This window comes from Vollenhovia emeryi, unplaced genomic scaffold, assembly GCF_000949405.1.
Source record: "Vollenhovia emeryi isolate VEMERY1.0 unplaced genomic scaffold, V.emery_V1.0 DF939132.1, whole genome shotgun sequence".
NCBI classification, from domain to species: domain Eukaryota; kingdom Metazoa; phylum Arthropoda; class Insecta; order Hymenoptera; family Formicidae; genus Vollenhovia; species Vollenhovia emeryi.
Window position 1 is genome coordinate 859694 of NW_011967234.1, and position 26079 is coordinate 885772.

At 31.3% G+C, this 26079-nt stretch overlaps 1 protein-coding gene and 1 long non-coding RNA gene across 2 annotated transcripts in view; one reads left to right on the forward strand and one right to left on the reverse strand.

The window, feature by feature from the left end:
* The first annotated feature begins 9509 nt into the window (after positions 1-9509).
* On the forward strand, positions 9510-21701 carry LOC105568005. Its single transcript, XR_001009412.1, has 2 exons — positions 9510-9684; positions 21644-21701. It is a non-coding gene; the product is annotated as an uncharacterized LOC105568005 (long non-coding RNA).
* The window catches only part of LOC105568004, a 74764-nt gene continuing 62665 nt past the window's right edge, over positions 13981-26079 (reverse strand). The window contains exon 4 of the mRNA XM_012023339.1: positions 13981-14063. Within this exon, the coding sequence (XP_011878729.1) occupies positions 14014-14063 (50 nt within the window). The 3' untranslated portion in view covers positions 13981-14013. The remainder of the gene's footprint in view (positions 14064-26079) is intronic.

Sequence of the window (26079 nt, forward strand, 5' to 3'; positions counted from 1 at the left end):
AGATTTAGATTGATATTTACATCCGAAAGTTTTACGATTCTACCTAGGTCTCCCTTTGTTATCCGTCGGCTGCATCACAGAGAGGAAATTACGTAACTTATAATAAAATATGAAAACAGATATATCTTTTATGATTTTGACTGAGAAAGTTATACTAGTGGAAATATGGGTTCGTACATATTTCTGATGTAAGAAAAGATAAAATCTTGTATATATATACATATATATGGGAGAGTATATAAGCTCATACAGGTAGGAAATATAATATTTATATCAAAGAAAGATGCGTTGAAACGTAAAACTGGAAAATTTTACGAACAATTTTTATTACCTCTCTTTGAGAGAAGATTAAGTCTACAAATTACAATTTTTTATGCTATCCTATGTAAACAGTAAAAATATTAATTTATTTATATTTAATCTAAATTTAAAAGTGCTCTTTTATTGCACTGCTTAATGTGGTTACAACTTTGCCATTCTATGTGAATAAAGAATTAGGTTACTTCTTTATTTATGTTTATCAAGTTCCACTAATATATGTCAGAATATGATGAGCAATTACTGCGATTACTTCGATGCGGTTCTTTACGGTATTGTGAGTAAGAGCACATGCTTATGTGCTACCTTTACAAGAGGCTGTGACCTTTGAAGTTCATATCGAGTTAATTCAAGGCGCAAGTGTAGTACAGTGACGTAAGACAACGTAAGGCAGGTCTAGGAAGCTCTTGATATCGTTGGACAGTTCAAAGTTATCATGTTCATGTCATGCAACTATAAGGATAACTTGTCTTTTAAAAAAGAATCGTGCGGCTTATCGATTATGATTTTTCTTCTATATTTTATCTTCGATTTAGTCAGAATTGTAAGGCCAGAATAAAATCTAAATTGATAGGAAATCGTGTCATATGTGTACAGTTAACTTGTACATAAATGCTTACATTTTCAAGAATCTTTTTCAAGAACACTAGAAAAATGAAAGAGAATAATAAAAATATGATAAGTGAGAATTCCTTAGAAAAATAAAATAGAGTTCATCCTTATTATTTCAACTGTAATAATAATAATAATAATCACAAATCAGTTAAGATAACAAAATAGATAATGAAATTGGCATCCATTACGATAATGCATTAAAATCAGAACGTAAAGATTTTAGTTTACATTTACTCGAATATTTATGAATAACTAACAGAAATATAATTGGCAAATTCTCACAAAACGTATTACACAGCTGAAAATGTATCTCGCTTTTGATTAAATTATCTTTATGGGCCACGTAGCGTCAACATTCTTTCCGGTGAGCAAACATTCCATCGACTCTGATCTAAAAAGAAGCTCTTCCACTCATCGCAACGTTGTCGTTGTAGACCAGAGTGCCATCCAAAATCTACTTTTATCTCCTGGGGCGACCATCCCTTCACATTACTCCGTTTCCCCTAAGTTACCTCACGACCATCTCGATTGGCCACTTTTCTTTTCTTCCAATTTTCGTCCTGGTTTCTTGGATTCTCCCCGATGTGGATTTTGCTATGAGCGTTCGAGAGATAAACTGAAGGGGGATATTTAAAAAATGAGGAGAAATCAAAAGACAAATGGATCGAAATGCAGACTTTGTAAGTAAATGCAATTTTAAACAATTGTCGATGAGAAATATAACTAAATTAAAAAATGTTAAATTATATATTGCAATAGTTAAACAATATTTTAAAAGAATAATTTAAATCTCAATACCTGTTTGAAGTACATATCTTTTAATTCATTGTAATAAAAATCCTATTTAATATTTATACAGGGTGTACTAAAACCACCGAATATCCTTTTAATCATAAATTTTTTAGAAACTTTCAAGGCAAAAATTCTAATACAAAAATGTTGAGGCTATAATAGATTTTAAATGATAAGCGATTACATTTTCCAAATGACAGGCCTGAGATTTCGCGCGCTCAGGTACGGCGACACGATAAGTGATAAAGATGTTCCTACGAATATCGTTTTTAGCATAGTGACAACTTTCACAACAGACTTAACGATTCATTCCTGAATTAATTGTTCCTCTTGTTATCTTTAACCATTTCTTTTGTTAACTTTGTGTAACGTCTTATTAATAAATGGGAGGGGTTCACTATGATGAGCATCTTGATCAGACTGATATCCTTCGATTTAGTCGATCTCCGATATTCTGAGTGAACTTGGAATTTTCAGTTAGATTCAATCTAGTCTCCTGCCTCTCTTTATCCTCAAGTTTTCAAAATAACCGGATCATCGTCTTCCCAAATATTTTCTGTCCCGTTAAACGGTAACTTTGGTTCTCGCTCGCTCGCGAAACACATAGGAACACTTTTATCACTCGTCATGTCGCCGTGCCTGAGCGCGCGAAATCTCAGACCTGTCATTTGTGAAATATAATCGCTTATTATTTAAAAACTATCATAGCCACGACATTTTTTTATTATAATTTTCCTCTTGAAATTTTCTAGGGAATCTGCGATTAAAAGGATATCCGGTGGTTTTAGTACACCCTGTATATATTCAAATTTTTGTATTTATCTAATTAAATCTCTCGCGTATATTATAATAATTTATATTTAGAAATAATTCTTCAAAAATATTCAGTTAAATGTGTGTGTGTATACATATTTATCAAAATAACGTATATTAAGTATAAAAATATAAGAGTATCTACATCCTTATAACGAGATTACTTAGCACGGATGGCAGGCGCTCTATGTCAATGTAGCACAATATTGTCCCGACGTTCTCGTGACGTCAACGCATTATACGGAGATGCGTTCCCGTGTCAGATAATCCGAAATAGACTTAGTATCCATAGATCACATCTCTGTACTCTTGTCGCGCTGCACGTTAGCCTGTCTGCTCGCATTTCGGCGTGTCCTGCTGGTCGTTGCGGTAAATCAAGCTTTAAACTCCCAAGTCTTATATACGTGCGATGAACGAAGTCGCGACCCTGAGTAAGAGCCGGGACCAAACATGTCCCCCGCGAAGGTCGAGTCAGGAAGGCGACCAGCCACCTTCAACAAATCTTCTGCGATGGTAGTGTCTTTTACGGGGTGGGTCCTAGCCCATAGAACAGGAATAGACGGGCCTATAATTTTCAACAGACCTGTCCTGAAGAACACGGAGATACCGCACGTGTACCATAGATTCACGATACGATTTACACCGCAGATACGTCACGTGCATGTAAGTTACGCCATACACAGCGTAGCGTTTCACTAAAGCTGGGCGACTTACCGCGCATAAATTAGTCCACCTCGAAACACGAAGCGCAGTTAGGTAGGATACATAGCTCGACGTGGCGCCCGCACAAATCCACCGTCTTTAGCAAACGCCGATCAAGTTTACCCCTTAGGAAGAAGCTCGTTTACCCCTCGCGAAACACGGAGTATCAGTCCTCATTATCCTTCGTCTTCGTGCTCGCTTATCTTTGTGCTCGCAAATAATTTATTTCAAAATTATCAAGAGCCCTTAAAACGACTAATTCTTATCTAATATTTATTTGGTACCGTCTTTGCGATCGCATATAATTTATTTCGAAATTTACAGGAGTCCCTTAATTCCCTTAATCCCATATTTTCTCTCTTTATTAATTGTGCAAAATTTATACAAGACATTCATAATTACTGTCTACACGCATTAATTCAATAAAGCAACTTGTAACACATACGATACAACCGAATAATCTTTGATAACTGTCTAGCATAATAGATTGAACAGATCTCCTTTGGGGAATTGCAAATGCACAAAGCTTGGCGAAGTCATTCGAGAAGCTCGATGAAGCTTCACACATTGTTCTGCTGTCCATCAATATGCGCTCTATACCAGTTTGTCATCCGAAATTCGGTCATATATTAATTTTGATAGTATTGATGTAAGATTAAATGACAAATTCGAAACAATTGATTACTTTGGTACATGTTAATAATTTTTCATAATCAAATCAACATCTCAAAAAAATGTAAAGATGTATATTGGATATTTTTCTAAAAACTTTTTTTAGTCTTTACATAAATCGTTTCTTTTGACTACATTATAGTGTCATTACATAAGATTGAAGTTGCAATGTCTTGAAAGGGTACGCATGTATTATGAATATTTTAAAAACACTTTTGTGCACTCAAGATAGAAAGAGCGTATCTTGAGCAGAAAGGTACGATAAAATGCGATGATAAAATGGCGCTGGTTTATGAAAGGTGGGTAAAAGCAGCGCGAATGTATGAAGGAAAGAATGAAAGAGAACCATGGCGTATTCCTTCGGTACATAAATTCTCTCACAGGTCAACCGGCGAAGACTACGAAAGGGCGGCGCTATGTGAAAATTTAAGCACCCCCGGTTTACGCTGTTTACACGTGGACGTGTAGAGTTGACCGAAGAATATCTTTGCGCGATACGGATAAATGAGGAGGGGAAAAGAGAGAAGACTAGTGGTATCTTTCTTTTTTAATTTCGTGGCTGAAGAAATTTTGACATGATAGCTTTGCATAATGCTAGCCTGGCCAGACTATGAATTCTAATCCAGTGTATCGATTTATCGAAAAAATATATTGGCCTTTATAGAAAATAATAGATATTCGTACAGTTTTATTAAAATTGTGCTCGACTAACAGTCTGCAGCAAAAAAATAATTTACGTACAATATTCTTTTGAGAGAGGGAGGGAAGGAAGGGCAAGAGGGGAGGGGGAAGAGATGTGCAAAAAGGTAATAAATTAATTTTAGAATAAAATAAAAAATTTGTTGTTTTTCCATGAAAATGTTTCTCGTTCGTAAATATTAATATTGAAAAGACTTTTTCATATTTCAAATTTGAGAAATCTGGCACTGTCAGAAAATATGTATTAGAAGATAAAGTCTATTGAAATTGATCATTTTACGATCTTTTCTATCATGACATGTTTAGATCTATATACTTTATTTATAATCACAATATCCCTATTAACGGTCGGAAGGTCGCTGAGATATTACTTTGCTATCGAATCGATCCTCTTCTCACGGGGACCCTTTACATTGTTTCGCGACCCCGGATAAGGTTACAAAAATAGATTACTGGTATAAGCACGAGAAGTTTAGAACTTGCTAGTCAATAGATTTATATATGTATCCTTCGGTAACTATTCAATTTTTACATTATCTACATTATGCATTCTCCTAAAAAATTATTCAATGTTTATATTACTTATTTGACGTAACATGTATAATAAGATACTTTATCAATATCTTAAAACATCAATATCTTGTAACTGTATTATTATACCGAGAACATGATTAATTAATACACATTAATTATGAAATATATACGTAATAATTTTTAGTTCTAAAATGAGGCAGTTGAAATATATCATAAAACTAAATTACGTAATTTTAAATCTGAATATATTTAATAATAAATAGTGTATCATTAAATAAGTGAAGCATTCGAAACATATTACATTATCTAAATACGTACAATATAATACTGAATTTGCATTAGAGATGTGGAGATGAGCATCGCTATAATGTAACTTACGGGTTGAAATTTGCAAGGGCCCTAATTTACGCTTCACTATGTGTAAATTACACAACAGAGGCACAAGCTTACACTCTAATTAGGTCATTGTCAAATTATACGGTGTAGTATAACGTCGCGTGAAACCAAATCAGATGACAACCTTCTTGGATTAAAGAGCTTCGGATAATCCAATTTTCAGAGATTCTAAAGTAAACATTCTAAATATCGATTTTCTCGATCCTAATCTTATGAAGGAAGAATCTTTATTTTCAATCTGATATATATTTCTATTAATAATCGAAGAGTGGGATTTCAAACACGTTCCAATATATTGCAAATTTTCATTGTTTTTATATTATTTTGAGATACAGTATAATAGAGCTAAAATAGTAGTTCTAAAAAATTGAATTTTCGAATTGTTTTACGGACGGTATCTATTACATAATATTGCATTGATTATAAAAGTTACAAAATTATAAAAGATAACACATTATTTTTCATGTAAAGTAATGATGGTACTAGAAAATAACGAGCCGTTATTATGTAATTAATATGTATACGTGGGTATATTTATGTATACGTAAATGATAATTATAAGGTCTATTATACACCTTATTTTAATGAAGTTCATTATATGTATACGTAAAGTCTTGTGATAGAAATAAATAGACTAATGACGAGAAATAGCAAGCATATGAGACTTTCCCTCGTGGTTGTTTCCAGAATTTTCCAGTCTTGTGAACAGGATACTAATTTTACAGACATACGGTCGTTGCACTTTTCTCTTGGTGCTGGCAGATCTCACTGAAGCGTAAATAAAAATATAAAAACATGATGTAACGTGCATAAAATATCACCTGTTTTTGAGTATTTAACTTGAATGCAATAAAGTTTTCCATAATGCGATAATACGACATCTCTTGTTTCAATTAAAATAGTTCTCTTTTTAATTACCAACTCTTTAAATAGTTAATAACAGATTAAATTAAATTATGCATATATATAAAATGTAATTAATGGATTTGATTAAAAACGTTTTTAGAGTTATAGTGTGATTCACATACATATGTATGAATATGATTTTACATGATGGTACCATATCATCGTAATAATTAAGATTGCTTGTTTATGTCGGTCAGCGTTATAGCTTTCCATGCTCGGAAAGGTTTTAGTGGAGGATTTCAACACAGAAATCGATCGTGGATAAACTGAGAAAATCCGGTTTATTCCATTACAATTTTCCATCGATTGTTGTAAACCAGAATGCGTGGAGGTTATTATCAATTATTTAAATATCAGGTCTTATTACAAATATGCACGTTATACATGCACGTATACGTTACATTAATTTTTTTAAGGTAAAAGAAGAAAGCTTTTCTTTCGTCTATAATAAAAATATAATACGTTGTATACACAGGGGAATTGACGTTCCCCATACGTGAGGAAATTCATCAATCTTGCCGAGAGTGCCATGAACGTGTTCGCCATGAACGTGTTCGCCATTTATAGAATTTGACGCAGGGATCAAGCACTGTCAGCTTGCGGCCGTTCATCCGCAATACCTAAATGCGTAATGTCGCTCGATCTAGTATTCGGTGCCAATCCCGGTCTAGCATAACTCAATATTGGCCGGCTCACCGCCATTACGTGGTTCTACCATTCGAGTCTTCGCCCTCAATTATTCTCTAGGCCATCGCAATTTCGATTCTCGCCTCCATCGATCTCCTCTCCAGCAGGAAATACGGTCATCCTGTTAACTACTAGTCACGCTTAACGTTTGCCAGACGTCTCCATTCTACAATCGCGACAAAGATACGAGCAGTTTTTTCTTCGACAATTGTACCGCCCTAACACAATTGTAATATGGACCGTGCAATTATAGTCACGCGTAATTGCACAAGTATACTTGATCCATGCATTAAATAATATTGTTTTTCATCTCTTTTTATTAAATGAGATAATTTTACTGAAATATCGATCGATATCGATATTTACTCGAATCTTTATCTTGATAATTATGATTTTAATTTTCATGTAACAATATGCAGTATGCTAATTGTACACATAAACAATATGAAGTAAAATCAGCAGAAAATATAATATAAAGCAGAAAAGCATAGTATAAATAATTGTGCTTTCTTGCTTGTTATTAGAAACAGATGATATTATACGTATGCTGATACAAATATCACTGATTCATATTTTGGTAGCTTCATTGCAACGCAGAGAATGCATCATATAAACATATGTAAGGTGAGCATGGCGTGAACGAGAAATTACACAAATACATTCACAGTAAATGTAATTGGTCGAATAACCACTCTAGATGATGAATAACTGCTGGGGACTGCGCTTAACGTTCCAAGAAATTACTACATTTACCAAAGTGTCTAGAAGGGCAATAAATATGGAATGCAAGATCTTCAACTACTGCAATTGTCATATAGTCTTACTTTACGAAAATGATTATAATATAACATATCCATTAGCTTCTTACACTTTATAAAACACGATTATTTTAATAAAATATTATTTATCTAAAATAAATTTTCGTTATGGGAAATTAAAAATAATTTTTAAAAATTATATTTTATTACATGATAGCAAGCTTGTAAATAATAATGAATAATTACATTTTAAACTGCAAATTTAATTGCAAAATATTAGTGATAAAAAGGATAATATTTACCGTATTTATAATATATATTTATAAATTGTTTATGATTTATAATGAGACAAGAATACATTGCGGACAATAATGGCAATCAATCGGAATGCACTTTCGGCTACACCCTTTATCGACATAAGTTAATTCAATATGTTGTGCAATTGTTATGAAAATATTGCAATATTAAATGCATTTTGAATATAAAATAATGCATGAAAAAGATAAAATAACATTATTGAATTAAACATTAAACATTACAATATATAAAACATGTATTTTAAAATACAAAAAGTTATTTTATAAAATGAGATCTAAACATATCTATCATGCAATCCAGCACAAAGTAATTAATATCGTATCCAAAAATCTGTCGCTAGAACAACGATTTGAAATTTGACACTGATAAATAACAATCGTAATTAGATTCACAAACAAGTTTGATAAGAAAGATAGGTTATATATATACATATATATATACATATTACGGGTAACGTTTCCATCGACCTGATATATGACAAAGGCTTTAGCGAACTGGAATCCTTTTCATTTTATCGCAGGTTTACAAAGCCATCGCAACAGGTAGAATAGTTTCTAAACACTTACGCAATGTTACCGGATTATATCTGGTTGCAGCTACGAACTAAGGCAACTAAGATATCACGGTTCACAGAATAATGGCCCATAAAGCGATAATAGGATTATCATTGAGACAGATGAGCAGCTATTAGTATTCATAGTTACAGAAAAATTGTACCTTCTTTAACTATCTAACTATCAATGGTATTATTTATTAGTAATTAAAACACTAAATTATAATATTAAATTATAATATTAATAATAATATTAATGACATACTATTAATTCCCTCTTAGCTAACTATTAACTACATAATTAGAAAACTTATATTGCAATTACTATCATATTACCATTTATATTACATTATTTATCATTTTTTGGGGGGATAAGATATCTTTCAGCAAAAATTAAATTTCATCGCGACATATTATTACATATTTTTCAGATAATTTTAACTATAGTTCATGTTGCAAATGTAGAAATCTGCGTACTTATATTATATTTAGTAATCGATTATATTCAATTAAATTAAGTTAAAAATAACGTGTTGAACGTTTAGCTATTGGGCTATAATGTCTTAACAATGCAATATCTCTTGTTACTACCTCTGTGAGGTAGTAACCTCATGTCTCAAAAAATCTTTTTTTTCAGTTCTGAATGCACCACGAAGAGTTCTAGAGTTCCGTATCAATTTTAAAAATAGTTCCGGCGAATTAACCTAAAAAAGTTAAATTTGAAACTTGGGGATGCTAACTTCACAAAATGAAAACTCGAAATCAGCGATAACACTAAAAGTATTGGAAATATTTAATTTTGCCATTAGGATTTCCTTTAGAACTCTTGAGGTGCTAAATTTTCTAAGTCCCAAAGGAGGAAAATTTTTACTGTTGGGAGTTCTGGGTATCCCCTCAAGAGTTCTATCGAAAACTATTAAGGCTCGAAGCGCTACGACCGGCGAATAAAAAGTTCTCGCGATTTTTCATACTTCGGTTCGAAAAATTTCCAAGTCCCGAAGGAGGAAAATTTTTTAACAGTTCCAGCGGTTCCATTGGGAGTTCTGGGTAGCCCCTCAAGAGTTCTAAAGGAAATCCTAATGGCAAAATTAAATATTTCCAATACTTTTAGTGTTATCGCTGATTTCGAGATTTCATTTTGTGAAGTTAGCATCCCCAAGTTTCAAATTTAACTTTTTTTAGGTTAATTCGCCAGAACTATTTTTAAAATTGATAAGGAACTCTACAACCCTTCGGGGTGCATTCAGAACTGAAAAAAAAAAGATTTCTTGAGACATGAGGTGCCAACTTCACAGAGGTCTTGTTACTAATGCAAATGAGATAGGATATTCACGTACATAATGAACCAATCAATAGAATTAGCAATCAAAAGACTTATACATATACGCAAACTCATGCGTTAAAACAATTTACAAGATGTATTATTGATATGCGACATTATTATTTAAATCCTATTTTATTATTCAATTTTAGATTAAACCATTACGTTATTTTAAGTTTAATTGTTAATACTTTGAGCTGTAGATTTTATAAAACATTATATCATAGTAACTTGTGATTCTTTCATATAATACTGAAACATATAAATTTTTTAATTAATATTATGTTTAAAAAATTCGCAATAGTAACAAAGAATTAAGATTACACAAAGAAATATATCAGTTTATTCTCCCTTTAATGCGTGTGTGTGCACGCACACGTGTTATTGAGTAAAGTACTAACGAAACACAATATATTAATCAAACCGTATTTATTTGATAACCATATATTCAATATGCCAAAAGATTATTCCTGAGGAAGGAAATTACAGGTTAGGTATTATGAAGGTCTTCTCTGATTCAAATTAATCGCTTAATTTAGCAAGGTATTATTTATCGAAATTACGAGGTGCATATTTATACATTATTAAATTAAGAGATAGTTTCAGTTTCATTTAATTTTTATCATAAAACTTAATAAAAACTCTTATTATTGATTTGTCTTGTAATATAAAGATGCCAACTTTAATTTTAAGCATTCTATTGTCTCTGAAAATTCTTAAAATGCAATTAACTAGAAACAAAAGTTTTAATTTCCATAACTTTTCATTACAATTTATATCACATTTATATTACATACAATTATTATTCGATTAGCAATCAATCTTATTTTAATAAATTGTTATTAATGTCACAAGTGGAAACTGTGAAATGAGATTCGGAAGAAAGTTAATGTGATAATAGATTTCTGGAAATTGTTCGTTTTTCTTCATTTGTTCATTCCACCACGTACTGCGATAACGTAGAATTACATTCTTTTACAAAGGCAATGCGGTCTGACGTACTCGGGAGACCACCAACGTCCTTTCGCGCAGAAATTTTCGTAGTCATTCCGTCGAATCGATATCGCTTTGCGCAGTTTCATTATAAATCCGATTGCGATTTCGTTGAAATGCAAATATTGCAAAACTCGATCAAATTGCCGAACTCACTCAAGAAGCAGAAAGATTTTCATTTATATTATAAATACCACCCAAAATATCTGTTAAAATAAAATTGCATATATATTTATATTTGGAACATATGTATACAAAATGTATGCATATAAATAAAACTATGTTTTTGTAGAAGATGGCTTTTAATCGTACATGTTTATATATTAAAATTTTGCATTTGTTTTAAAAGCTATCAAAATCATGAGTTAGTATAAAAATGTTATACTGTGTAAAAAAATTATTAAAACCAATTTAGTAAATTTTCCAATTTGGAATAATACTAACAATACATTGTTATTATCTACTCACAGTAACACGTGTACATATACAGGGTGGTCTAAAAGTCCCGAAACGGTTGAATATCCCGAGAAATTGTGGGTGGATCGGAAAACGGAAAAATACGTATTTCCTATTTTTGAAAGAGCTATCGAATGATACCAAAATTGACCTCCCCACCCCCACCCCTGTGGGTGGGGCGAGGGACAACTTTAAAATCTAAAATGGGAACCCCCACTTTTTATAACAGATTCGCATTCCACGTTAAAAAGTACGTAAGTTTTGTCTGAAACATTTTTTTATTTGCCTAATACTTTTTGAGATGTTCAAGAGAAAATTTATAACTTTTTCAATGTTTAGCTTATGATATTTCGATAACTGTTTGTCAGAGGGAAAAGTAGTACAGGACATTTTACTTGATTTGGTCTCAGGAATATACTGTCGCAATAGTGCTCTAATTATTGAAAATTTTTATGTATGTAAATTTGGTAGATGGTACAATACACAAAAATTTTCCATAATTGGAGCACTATTGCAACAGCATATTCCTGAGATCAAATCAGGTAAAAAAGTCCTGTACTTTTCCCTCTGACAAATAGTTAACGAGATATCATAAGCTAAACATTGAAAAAGTTATAAATTTTCTCTTGAATATCTCAAAAAGTATTAGGCAAATAAAAAAATGTTTCAGACAAAACTTACGTACTTTTTAACGTGGAATGCGAATCTGTTATAAAAAGTGGGGGTTCCCATTTTAGATTTTAAAGTTGTCCCCGCCCCACCCCCAGGTGTGGGGGTGGGGGAGGGGGTCAATTTTGATATCATTCGATAGCTCTTTCAAAAATAGGAAATACGTATTTTCCGTTTTCCGATCCACCCACAATTTCTCGGGATATTCAACCGTTCCGGGACTTTTAGACCACCCTGTATATGTATACATATAATATTATATATGTAACACAAGGTTTTAAAATACAATGCTTTATATGGTGTATTTTTTTAGACAGAATATTCATTGTGTCTTCCTTAATGTTCTCTCAAAGTGTCAACATTTATTTATGCAACACATAAATATTAAACGATAACATGCTGTATTATGTATATGTTATTATTGAATTTTTTGGTCATTATATTTCTTCGCAATTTTGCTAACGTTGTGGAACTTTATTATGGTATCGTGCATGTGCAAATTTATACTGGCGAGCACATTAAAGCCAATGGCAGGCAGTCGTGGCTTCTCATGTTATCCAATAGTCTACGGGTCCTGCAGGACGCATTCTCGTGCATCCGGAATGCAATTCTGACGATGAATGCAATAAGCGCGAGGAAAGTGCTATGTTTGGAAAACTACAGTGGAAGAATCCTCTAACTAAAATGGAACAGCACTTTCTATGAATCCATGCAGGAAGTATGAGTATGATCCATGTTTTATAACGCAGAGGAAATTTAACACTGTAATAATCTGCACATTAAATTAGATGTATACAGTACATCCTTGATTTTACCTACTTTCTATTGTGTACTATATTTTTTACCAATCTTGGGACACTTCTTGATTGGAAAATTGGACTACAAAAAATTAAATTCCTATCCAATAATTGTTATATTTGAAAGAGAGAGAGAGAGAGGGGGGGACTGATTTTATATTTATATGTATATAAATTTAATTTTACTATTACAAATAGGAAACAATGTATAAAATACTGATTTGATAAAAGCATGTATAATATTATACATCATTTTACATATAATATGGGCAATAAAAAGCTGTCGTTACACGTATAGATCTTTTATTAATGTAATTTTATATTTTATGTAAATCTGTATGTGATCCATATTAATAAAACAAGATAGGGTAACAGTAAAATAATTACATATCGATAATTATAATATTGTTAATGCATTTGGATTCACAATAAATTATTAAATTTAATAATCTAAAGATTAAATAACCATTATAAATAAATAAAATTAATTACGCGATATTTAAGGAAATTGAAAACATTTTGCAAACCGAATATTTAACATCTGAGAATAACGAGTGCTTTTTAAAAATGATGACATTTTTATTATATTTTAGAAAATTTTTATAAACATAAAACAACTATAATACAACTTTTCACACTACTTCATTCCTTGTCTTAAAATGTATTTTTTCGTTTCGTACGCATATCAATTTCACATTACTTACTAACATTTCATCTAATATCAGCAAATGTATATTCACATAGATTTACTCTAGCACATTTTAATATAACACTTCAATCATAAAGTAATCTATACCCAGTTAGATGGAGAAAACCGTTAACCGCAAGAAAATCACAGTTCGTAAAGCATAAAGCTTTTCGTTCGTTGTCATTTAAAATGGATATAGGTCAAACCAATTGGAAAGCTGCCAGCTGTGTGCTTTGCAAAGTTGGGTTCGGCTTGCAAAGTGGACATTCCTTGTTGATGCATTGACAGTCGAGGTTTTCCTTTCACGAAAGACGTGACTGCAATACTTAATTTCTCATATACGTCTCATTGTCAGACTGTGTCAATGCATGAGTAACTGGAAAGATGTTAATAAATAAAAGTGATTTTTTAAAATTACCATTTCTAATATTTTTTAACTAGCAAAGTATGGATAAATAATAATCTATAAATTTCGTTTTTGTACATAACAATAGATAATATTTTTGCCTTATTAATTAATGTTAATTAAATATTCATGTCGTGAGAGATTTACACTACCATAGGTTTTATATAAAATAAAGGAGTAGAATCTGAGAGTCTATGCTAATTACACTTTTTGCATAATACCATGTATCATTTGTTGGCCGTGTGCCATTTTACAGCACTCATTTTCGAAGAGTAATAAGTCACTATGCGGAATTAGTTTCTTTATAGACATAAAGTAATTTTTGCAAGTCTTCATTACATTATGGTTGAAAGATTTCTCACTTCTCATTTATTATATGATATATTACAAACTTTCCGTTTTAATTATAAATTCAAGTAAAATAAGAAAGTTTTATATACATTTTATTATAACAAAAAATTGATACAAATCATAAAAACAATTGTAAGAATTATATTACTTCCTACAAAGAAAAGCAAATTAAATTTTTATGAACTATAATTTATGAAATATAATAATACTAAAAACTAACACAGTTTAAATGAAATGATTAAATATGAATTGTATATTAATTGCAAACTACAAAAGAAATAATACAAATAAATTCACATACAAGACGTTAGAGAATTTAAGTTTTCCGAGACAAGCAATATGCAATTAATAATATTTATTTAATTAATACTAGATATGCTATAAGAGATCAACTCGGAATATTGCAGTTGTCTGGTTCCCTAGGGGGTTTGTATTTTCCCTCTTCAATTTGCATAGAGCAAACATTATCTGTGAATACATGATTATAGTCGAGTTTCACTTACTACTTTGGAAGAATCTCATTAGCGGTAGAGCTGAAGAAGAGGGGAGATATTATGAATAAGTTAGCAAGAAGTACATATTATGTATAGATAATACTTTAAAGTGATATAATAAAGACTAATGTGTATGTGTGTGTCGAGATTCAAATACAATTACTTTTTTCACTCGGGATCAGTACATACAGACATGTGATATAGTTTTTTCCATCATTTCGTTCATTAGAAGATTATTAAATTCGATTTGTATCGATAACAATCCTCATGGTATCTAACCATTAGGTAGAAAAATGGGCGTTCTTTAAACATATATCTATGGAAAGGTTTATTGAGAGGGTGAGAAAGAAAATGAAAATTCCTGCGTGAGGGTGGCGTCGACATACAGCTGAAGGAAAGAAACGATTTAAGTTCTGCCAATGGCTTGAATTAGTACCTTCCACGAAAAGAATATAAAACTAATTCAATGTCTCGTGTCGTAAATTTATATTTAAGAGAAGATTAGTGAAATAATAAGAAATAACATTTAGAGAGAAAAATACGGTATACTTTGTTGTACCATTACTTGCAACACGTAATAGTGAGCAATGGTAAGTAATGGTGGCAAATATTATCTATATATTATGAAATTATATATCATATAATATACGCTATATTACTGATTGTATCATTTCTCAAATGCATATCTTGCGGTATTGCATTATTACATTCTTTTAAAGAGTTAACCAATTTCTTTTATCCTGCTTATATTATTCATGAGAATTACTCTATTCTTGTTCCTCTTTCACAAGCCAGATTAAGTAAAGACCTTGTTCCTGGTACTACTTGATCCCTTCCTGTCAAGGCTGATATAAACTTTGAACCTTTACATCGAGGAATAAACAATGATCCATTTTCAACGAAGAAGGCCTTCATTCTTATCGTTTAAGACGGTAAATCTATAAGATGTATAGACAAATGCCAATATTTCTAAAATGTTAATATTTCCGTGAATAATTGAGTAAACAATATCATGTCTTCTCGCTAAACAATATTTGTTTTAAATGGACATATACATCTTGATTTATTGGTAATAAATGATTTATATAAGTAATAAAATTCAATGTTATTCAAACGATTGAAATTGTAATCTGCGAAAAGCAACATGGACGATACTTGATGAGGAATACGAATAGAAATTCGCAAGCTAAAGATTATTTTATCTACATCTAGCATATAAGGTTCTCACCCATGAACCTACGAAAAAAGAACATTTATACTTCAGTTTGATTGCAGAAAAATAGCCATCGCTCCACTTTGATATCCTTTCCGTTCTTTCTGGTTATCTGCTCCATTTTATTTCGCGACTAAAACAGCCGGACATGCCACTTGCGCGCGGATCAATTGGAACTTCCCGATAATGCTCGTGTACAAGTAGATCTCATACAAAGAGAAAACACAAGCATCTTGAACCGAAGAAATTTCTCGCGGAAATATCGTGACCCTTTTCGTAAGCACGCAGCTATAAGGCAAAGTTGTAAAAAGAGAATGGTCACTTCTTGTAGAATATATTCTGTAAATGTCTATGTGTGTGTGTGTGTGCACGTATGTATGTGTGCGATGTGATATTAGCATATATAAATATTTTACGCGTACGCATATATATATGTACATATGTAAATCAATGCTTTTCAATGATTAATTCAAACCTTTTCGAAAATGTTTATCTTGTTACAAAATTTTAATATCTTGATATATCCTCTCTGGTTATAACGGCCGTTTTAAATAAATATTTAGTTACGTTTAATGTTATAATTTTGTAATTTATTATTTTTGAAATATTAAGTTAGTTACTTTTATTTCCTGTTAAAATATTCCCAGAAAAAAATGAAAAATGTATGGAAGTATAACTTTCTTTAAGTTCTTATGAACTGATATATTCTATCCTCGTCATGAGCAATAAAAGTCTTATTCCTATTTTGCTTGGCAACTGCAATTATGATGGATATATTATTCCTGAAAAAATCGTTGCGTTATAAGTGGGAGATCGTTGCTACAAATTGATATGCAATTGCAGCCACATTATGCACATCCGGATATGGAACGCATGGCACGAATTTCCTATAAAGGCGCGCATAAAAGCGTGTTATCACCATCGATTCGGGTCAAAGGTACCATCCGCAAGAGAGAATGTGCATTTACCTAAATTTCCGCGTAAATCTTGCCAACGGATGTAAATATCCTTCAATGCATTTTAAATGTGCCTTACGGATCCGTGACACACGGAAGACGTAAATGTGTATCCAAGTGGAAAAAAGATATATTTTCTCACGCTCGATATGCAAGAGAAATTCATGCCGGAACGTTATCACGTCGACTGAAGAAATCTTTGTTTCCAGTTTACGTGGTATCTTCTTCTCAACTATCTCTCTTGAGTCAGAACGAGGATACACAAACAAGAGAAACGGATGTTATCACAAGAAATTATTTGTGAAATTTGTTTTCAAGAATATACGTGACATGAGGAAATAATCCGAACAAGTTCTTGAGAAAATAATATGTGGTTTTATTTTAGATTGTATATCTTGTTTCTCACTGAGAGATACTTACATAAAATGCAAAATGGAGTATGCTTCTTTTCTCGGCAAAGTTTAAAGTGCTGGAGACAAATAAGTTAAAGCACTAGAAACAATAAGTTAGCAAAATTTTATCGAAAGTTTCATATCTTCTTTGACAAGTTTTATTATAAGAAATGATATTAGTCAAATATATGTTAGGATCACTGATATACCTAACCTTGAAATAATAATTATATGCTCGTTTATATACTCATAAGTGCATAGAAAAAAATCGCGAGCACAGTTGACTGTATGTACATACGTGCACGTGTTTTTCATTATTATCGTTTTGAAAGTGTAATACAAGTACTAAACCTATTCATAGCTATAACCTTCACACCTTCGCTGTACTGTATGCCTTGTAGGGTGCGATATATTACGTTCTCATAGAGCTTAGCGTATCCATTTGCAGTAAAATAATGCAAGCGCTTAACTTGTTTACAGTTGTTTGTAGATGATATTATACTATCATAAAATTTGTTACTTAATTATGAAATAAGGACAAGAACGAGTTTTTGTTATTACAAACGTGGAAGAAATAACTCATCGAAAGCGCGAATATCACTATATAAATGATTTTAATCGTTTATTAAATTGCATTAATTATTACTTTTGAGATTGTATTTCGCAGTTCTTTTATTTATTCACCGTGTAAAATTGTTTGTGAGATTAATTGTTAAATCTCGCAAATAGTTTTTTAGAAATGGCATTTAACAGTTAACAATTTACAGATATCCAAATAACATTAATTTGCAAAGGTTTCCGCAGGAGATGTAAATCTAGGGTCAACATGAAATATGTAAAATCCGCATACATATGTATGCAGTAACGGTAACAGTACTATTAGGTTTTATATCAAACCAAGAATTGGAGACAAAGAAAAATTTGTGTAGAAGAAAAATGAAGCTTGAAAAACTATAATATTTTAGCATAGTAAAAATACACAACAACACGTAACAACAGTGCTGTTTAAAGTAGATACTACTGAATATATATGTGGGTTTAGAAATAAGTATAATATAATAATTATGCTTTGCAAACTAAAATAGCATCAATTAATGTTAATTATTAAATTGAATTGAATAGAAACTATGATGAAAATAACCACGATTAACTGCGAGTAAAAGCGTTATACACATATATTATTAACTTCAATATATGCGTTAGATACAGTGAGTTCAATAAAATAAACTAAGAATGAAAGACAATAAAGCGGCTAGCTAAAAAGAACCATAAAAACAATGATAATGATCATCTTCTTAATTCTACTTGAAATGTAACAGGATTATCTCTAAACCAAATTTGAAGTAAAGTAGAATATCAGAACGAACTAGGTTATTATCGTGAGATCGTTTTGATCATAAAACGCGACTGCTATTTTTAGCTCAGTTTTTCATTTTTTTAATACTTCGTAAAATACAAACTTTCAAAAATGATAGCGACTTATACTACGCTCTCTTTGCAAACTTTATAAAAACTTCAGAATTTTTATCCGATTTCTTAATGGATATTTTCCTTTTTTATATCATTATTTATTGTACAATATTGATTATTTTATAAATTTATTTATGTAAAGAAGTTTCACTAAATAACTTACTCTTATTTTAATAATTCACCATTATTTTGTTGCATATATATTTTTTTAAATCAGATTTCCGAGTAAAATAAATTGTCTCGTTAGAAGAGATAAAATGCATTTTAATGAAATATTTGTCGATACGAAGAAAAGAAAACATCTATCCAGCTCAAATCAAGCAACGCATAAAAATTGTCAAACGTACAAATAAAATATATTTGCAATTTTATTTGTATATTTCTCAATTTCTATGCTTTAATATAACTTAATTTACTACAATTGATACTTCACTTTTTACACGATTTGAATGCAATGTAATGCTTTTCTGCATTATTTTCCAACAAACTACAGAAAACCATTCGTAAAGCGAAGCCAATGACTATACGCAGCCTCTGTCAATCGTGTTCTGATTGCAATTCTGCATCGAAACAGAATCGTGGATTACGCCTATTCACACATTGATGAAATTCGAATCGTAGAGACTTCGTAAGAGCCGAAGGAAAATACGAAGCGCTATAATTGAACAAGTTTTCTTTTTTTCCTAATTTCGACAACTGCTTAGCAGGTCCAGCCAGATCCAAACGAAACTGTAATCTGCGAGAAAAAAGTAAAACTGCCTACAATGAAGGGATAATCCCCGTAATCAAGTCCTTCATTTAATCAGTCGTACCATGTATATAGTATGTGTATACATACATGTGACACTTGTATTTTTACTTCACCATTTTAATCGCGTCGTACAGTTATTATGCAGTCGCGTTGGATGAATGTTAGAACTGACAGACATTATTGATGCATGAGCTATGTATGTCACTAGTACTGTTGTTCCATGTATACTACATCGATCAAATTTACTACATATATGTGTACACTTTAGAATTGCAGAATATGTAGAATATCCTCGAAACATCAAACTTTGTTTAATAATAGACACGTTCTAAATCAACATTTCTCAACTAAAACACTGAATGACAATTTCTAAATTATACGTAATTATAAGTGATATAATATAATTATAAGTAAAACGATTAAAAGTACGTGAAATTTTGCGAATTAAATTTCAGTGTACGAATAGATAATAGATTTTCATTTAATTTAAAATAGATTTTAATGAATTTTAAAATAGATTTTAATGGACTTTAAAATAGATTTTAATGGATGTGAAATGCGACTAGAAAGATATTCCATACGCATAATTGGAGTGGATTAAAGTGACATTTACTTTTCATCAGAGCTTAATGAATTTTGGTAAGATAACAAATATGTAGCGAAACAGATATAACATCACTTTTGTGAGCAATAACAGTGATTAGATAAATCCTAATGCTAATTCAATATGTACGCGGAATTTTGATCAATAGGATAATCGATCTAAACGGGGGCATCGTTTGCTTCACCACAGTTTGAAACTGACGCAAATCCCGGTGCTCGCCCAACGGTAGCCATGGCAACAGGTGGCGCGGGTTCTCTCAACCCTCGAGCTCGACGTTATGGACATCTTACCCCTCATACCTTACTCTCCAATCCAACACTTGCAATCCACTAGCGATCAGACTCTTAGGGTGGCAGATGCAAGGATCAATTATTTCCTAACTCTGAATGGTAGAAACGTTGAAACTTTATAATACCTTTATTCTCTTATTGCTAATGTGCGTTTAATTATATATATAATTTGAATACGTTTCATTTTCAATATAGTCTAAATATCTTGTAAATACATATGTGATAAATATTGCATGTTGTAAAAGAAGAATAATGTGCTTACCAATATTAATATTAACCCTTACAGAAATGTACATACTGGGAACGAAAAGAAGTACTGAATAATTACTAGAAATCAGTATTTGAATAATTAGAAATTACTTAAAACAGGCTTTAAGCCTGATACACGAGGAGGAAGAAGAAGAAATTACTGATGTGCAGTAAATTTTTAGTAATTATTTCACTTTTATTGCTGTAAAAGAAAAATTTCTTATAGATACTTAAAATAATCATTTTTCTACTAGTAATTGATAATATTATAAAAATTAAATTGAATGATTTAATATTATATTTTTTATATCATCAAATAAAAATGATTTATCTTGAATATCCTGTAACAACGCTGTTACATCGTCACTGCGCAATGAGACAATAAGATTTATGAAAATTCTTTATATTTCTGTATTTATCGATTTTGACTTTCCCCAATATTATTATCCTTAGACGACCTGATTTCATGGTTGAAATAAGTTGAAACTGGAAATAGAGAATACCTTAACTAGCGCGAATAATTTAAATTCTGTGGAAGTATGCCAGAGGCTATTAGCCAAGTGCAATCTTGCTTGAAGCCATTACCGTCCTCGTGAGTCAGGTAACTTCTACAAATGATGACATTTGATCCGAAAATATTTTTTCTGCGTATACAAAAAGATATTATCGAATATACGCACCATCATGCAAACAATTATGTTTTCCTTTCGAATAGTATTACTACATAACTTTTTACGATTTAAATATCAATACGATATTTATTTATCAAAAACTATTAAGGCTCGAAGCGCTACGACCGATGAATAAAAAGTTCTCGCGATTTTTCATACTTCGGTTCGAAAAATTTCCAAGTCCCGAAGGAGGAAAATTTTTTAACAGTTCTAGCAGTTCTGTTGAGAGTTCTGGGTAGCCCCTCAAGAGTTCTAAAGGAAATCCTAATGGCAAAATTAAATATTTCCAATACTTTTAGTGTTATCGCTGATTTTGAGATTTCATTTTGTGAAGTTAGCATCCCCAAGTTTCAAATTTAACTTTTTTAGGTTAATTCGCCAGAAATATTTTTAAAATTGATAAGGAACTCTACAACTCTTCGGGGTGCATTCAGAACTGAAAAAAAAGATTTTTTGAGACATGAGGTGCCAACTTCTCACAGAGGTAACAGATGATGTCTATTATTTTAGCGGAAACTCCACTATCTCATATTAGGAGCCTCTTTCATAGATTGTATATGTACTGCACTTATATACATATATATTAATTTTCTTAATTATAACAGACATTTTATATATTAAAATTACATATAATATTTTTATTTTGTTTATCAAATCTTATTAATTAATTATTATTTTATAATTATGATCATTTAACATTTCAGAGCTTTAATCTTTAAATATCCCTCAATGTAAATATATAGGAGTCTCTAAAATATTTAAATCTTTTAATAATAAATATGTTAGAGATTAAAATAACTTTACTTTTTTATTATACGAGTATATCATCTTTTAGCGCAGAAGTTACAGTAATTAAATACATGTCAGAGTTGCGAGTAAAGTACTCGTATGTCACTTACATTTTATATGCGAGGCATAAGTTTCAAATACGACCTAATATAGCGTAAAATATATGGTATCGTATTCTGCTGTGTAAATAGTCGATAGTATTCCCTGGACATTGATAATGTATTGCTGGAATGTGCCAACAGCTAGATCTAAACCAACATGTACCAATGTGGTCGAGTGGCATCGATATCTCGACTAACTAATAGATAACTCCGTACTGCACGATTCCGTCGCGATTGATACCGGTCAGTGTACTCATTGTGTGCTCGATATACAATTACGTCAGTAATTGTCCCATCGATCGAAGTAATATCGTTGCATTGTCACGGTAGAGTATGCGCGAAATTCGCATAGTGCGAATCGTGAAACGACTCTTTGGGTTCGGTGCACATTGTCTATCGACCGTCAGCAATGTGATTTCGATCAAGTGTTTGTTTTTGAAGGTTGCGAAATGTTATTAAGTGTTTGGTGTACGAGATTCCGAGGTCAGTTTGCCCATGCACAATGTCGAATTAAACTGTTTCGTTAAGAGCTCATTCATACAACTGGCGAAAATGCGTGAGTTATTAGCATACCTGAAATTTTGATCGATATTTATAAAACCGAAATTGATCTAAAAATTAAAATCTTCTTTTCGGTTTTTCTTTTACGCCTGCCTTTTTAATTGGAGTATAGAAAATAATAGAAGGTACTAAAAAATTTTCTTTTCCAAAAATTGTATTGTCTATGATTATAATATTTATCTATTACATGTTACGTGAGACAAATTTTATAATACAAACAAAAAAAGACTGCAAATCAATTATTGCAATAACTTTTTATGACAACAATTTATCTTTAATTTAAATAAAAACTTATAGCTGCTAATAATAATCAGTAATATTATTTAAATACTTAATTAGTAAATTGAGCAATGTTCCTATCAATTACCTGCGACTAAAAGTTCCGCAATTACTAGCCAAAAGTATGCTGGAGGAAATAATTAGTCGGAAATGAGATTCTTTCTTTTATCGTATTGTAGTTTAATTGTAATAGCGAGAGCATTGTCCATCGTCTGAATAGAGAATGAAGTTAACTACTTTTTGTTGTAAGAACGTGCCTTGCAAACTAATTGCAAGTTAAGTTAAAGCAATAAGCCGTAGTTGAAACTTGAACGTACAAGAAGCATTTAACTCAATATATGTATGTACATTAACCACGGTAAATCTATTTATTTATGATTATCTCATTAATTTCTTTACAGAGAAGATTTTCGCCCAACATTTTGCAAAAAGTATTAATATACATAACATGTTTTATATTTTATATACATAGGCCGGTGTATTCATAGTAAGAGTTTCTATTTAAAACCATTTTAAGTTTATTATTAAATGCTGTATGGAACATTTCATTGGTCACGGAGTTTCTAAAGATGATCTTAAAACAATCTTGAACATAAGATCTGATTATGAATACCGCCCACGTATTTTAAAAAACAGCTGAATATAAATTTAACTTAAATATTATACCATAATTCAATATGATGAAATCTGAATAATTTTAATATTTCTGTTGACAATAGCAAAATTACTTTTTGCGTTATCTACATATTTTAATTAAAAAAAGACGATGGAAATTATTGATATGTAGTTAATATGTACTTAATATATGATTGATATTTTATTGCTCTTCTAAATATACATTATTATAGAGAAATATTATTCGGATATGATTATATAATGAAAACTTTCATAGTGCTTCGACTGTTTGTGGTTATCGATAACCACTTAAGCAAGCCGCCTGCTTCTGACATTAGGAAAGTGCACCTCGTAAATCGACATGGTGGAAATGTCAGAGTATTCCTGAACATATGTATGTAAGCAACATGTGGATTGGACATTTTAATGTACTTTCACATAACGATGGGTGTAGGTAGACACTAAAATTTTTTGATATCGTCACAGTTTTCCTCTTTCGTGCATAAAGCATTGAACAGATGAAATTTATAGTGCGGCAAGGAAAGAGTACTATAAATTTGCAAAAGGTCTTCTGAACGAAAATTCTGTGCCTGTGAATAAAGAGATTTCTCACATGGCAAGCCGTTAGCTTTTGATATGTATATTAAATACTAAATTTTGCTACCTTCTCGCACATTTATATAACTCCGTCCTACTCCATCTAGTAACAGTAGGTACGTGTGCAGTTAAAGTCAAGAGTATAAATTTTCTTGAATAAATGTAGGAAGTTAAACTAGATGGTGTTCATATAAATTAAAGAGGTAATTTTATGTTAAAACTACTGAGATGTGATTATTTATTTAAAACTTAAAAATTTGCTGACTTTTAATTTGTATAAACGTGTATGCTAAACTTATGTAATTTATTAGAATATTTTATTAAAGGTATTATACTTTGATGTTTTTGACTAAGATAGTACTTATTTGTGCTTATTATGTTTTAACAAATTGTTTGTTACAAATGTTTAAAGTTGTTAAGAAATATTTGAGGTCCTTAAAACTATTCTGTATTAAAATAAAATTGTAAGAAAAACTAATACAGTTTTTCTTACAATACAACAGATTAAGTTTGGTTTTAATATTTTTCATGGCTCTAAAGTACATTACGCCAACGTTTTTGTTTATTAATATTATCTTCTCTCGATATGTATGTAACATTCTAAAACATATCTCATAACATGACTTATTTTTCAAGAGTAAGAAAGCTATGGACATTGCAACTTACAGAAACTTATTACCTTCTTATTTTTTAAATATATCATTATTAACCAAGTAAAAAAATGCTATATATCTCTACTGTATTAAAAAATATTCTATTTTTGGTCCATAAATGATATATGTTGAAAAAGCATGGAGTAATGCAGTTTTAAAGTTAGAGAGATAACTAATTGCGCCTTGACCCGTGCAGAACACTCAGTGAAACCAAAATTATTTGCCTTTTAACTACAAAAAAATTACATGAGAGAATAATTTTTGTGGTATTTAACAGTTTTTGCTTGTAAAATGTTATATATCTGTTTAATACATTAAAAAGATATCATATACAGGGTGAGTCACAACATTTGTGCCAGAGCTCGTGAGAAGGTAGAACGGATCGAGATGAACAGAAAAGTCCTGAACCATTTGCAATTTTCGCAATAGTTAACGAGTTATTAATTATCAAAAATCGTCGTCTTTGCCCTGCCCACTGTCCAATTTGAGCGCGTGGCGAGATGTGACCGCACGGCGATCGATATTGCCAGGCGAGGGATGGGGACGCGAGACGCGGGAGCGGCGACGTAAGCTCGCCGGCAACGGCGCGCTGTCCCCCCCCTCGCCAGGCAATATCGATCGCCGGGCGGTCACATCTCGCCACGCGCTCGAATTGGACAGTGGGCAGGGCAAAGACGACGATTTTTGATAATTAATTACTCGTTAACTATTGCGAAAATTGCAAATGGTTCAGGACTTTTCTGTTCATCTCGATCTGTTCTACCTTCTCACGAGCTCTGGCACAAATGTTATGACTCACCCTGTATACATATAGCTCTCTCATAAAAAAATTCACAAACAAAAAAGATGTAATAGAACCTTGCGTGATATAATGCAGGATTTGACATAAAATTATAAAATTCGTCGCATTGTAAGATTATATTTCCACGTGTCCCTTTTAATGTTTAAAT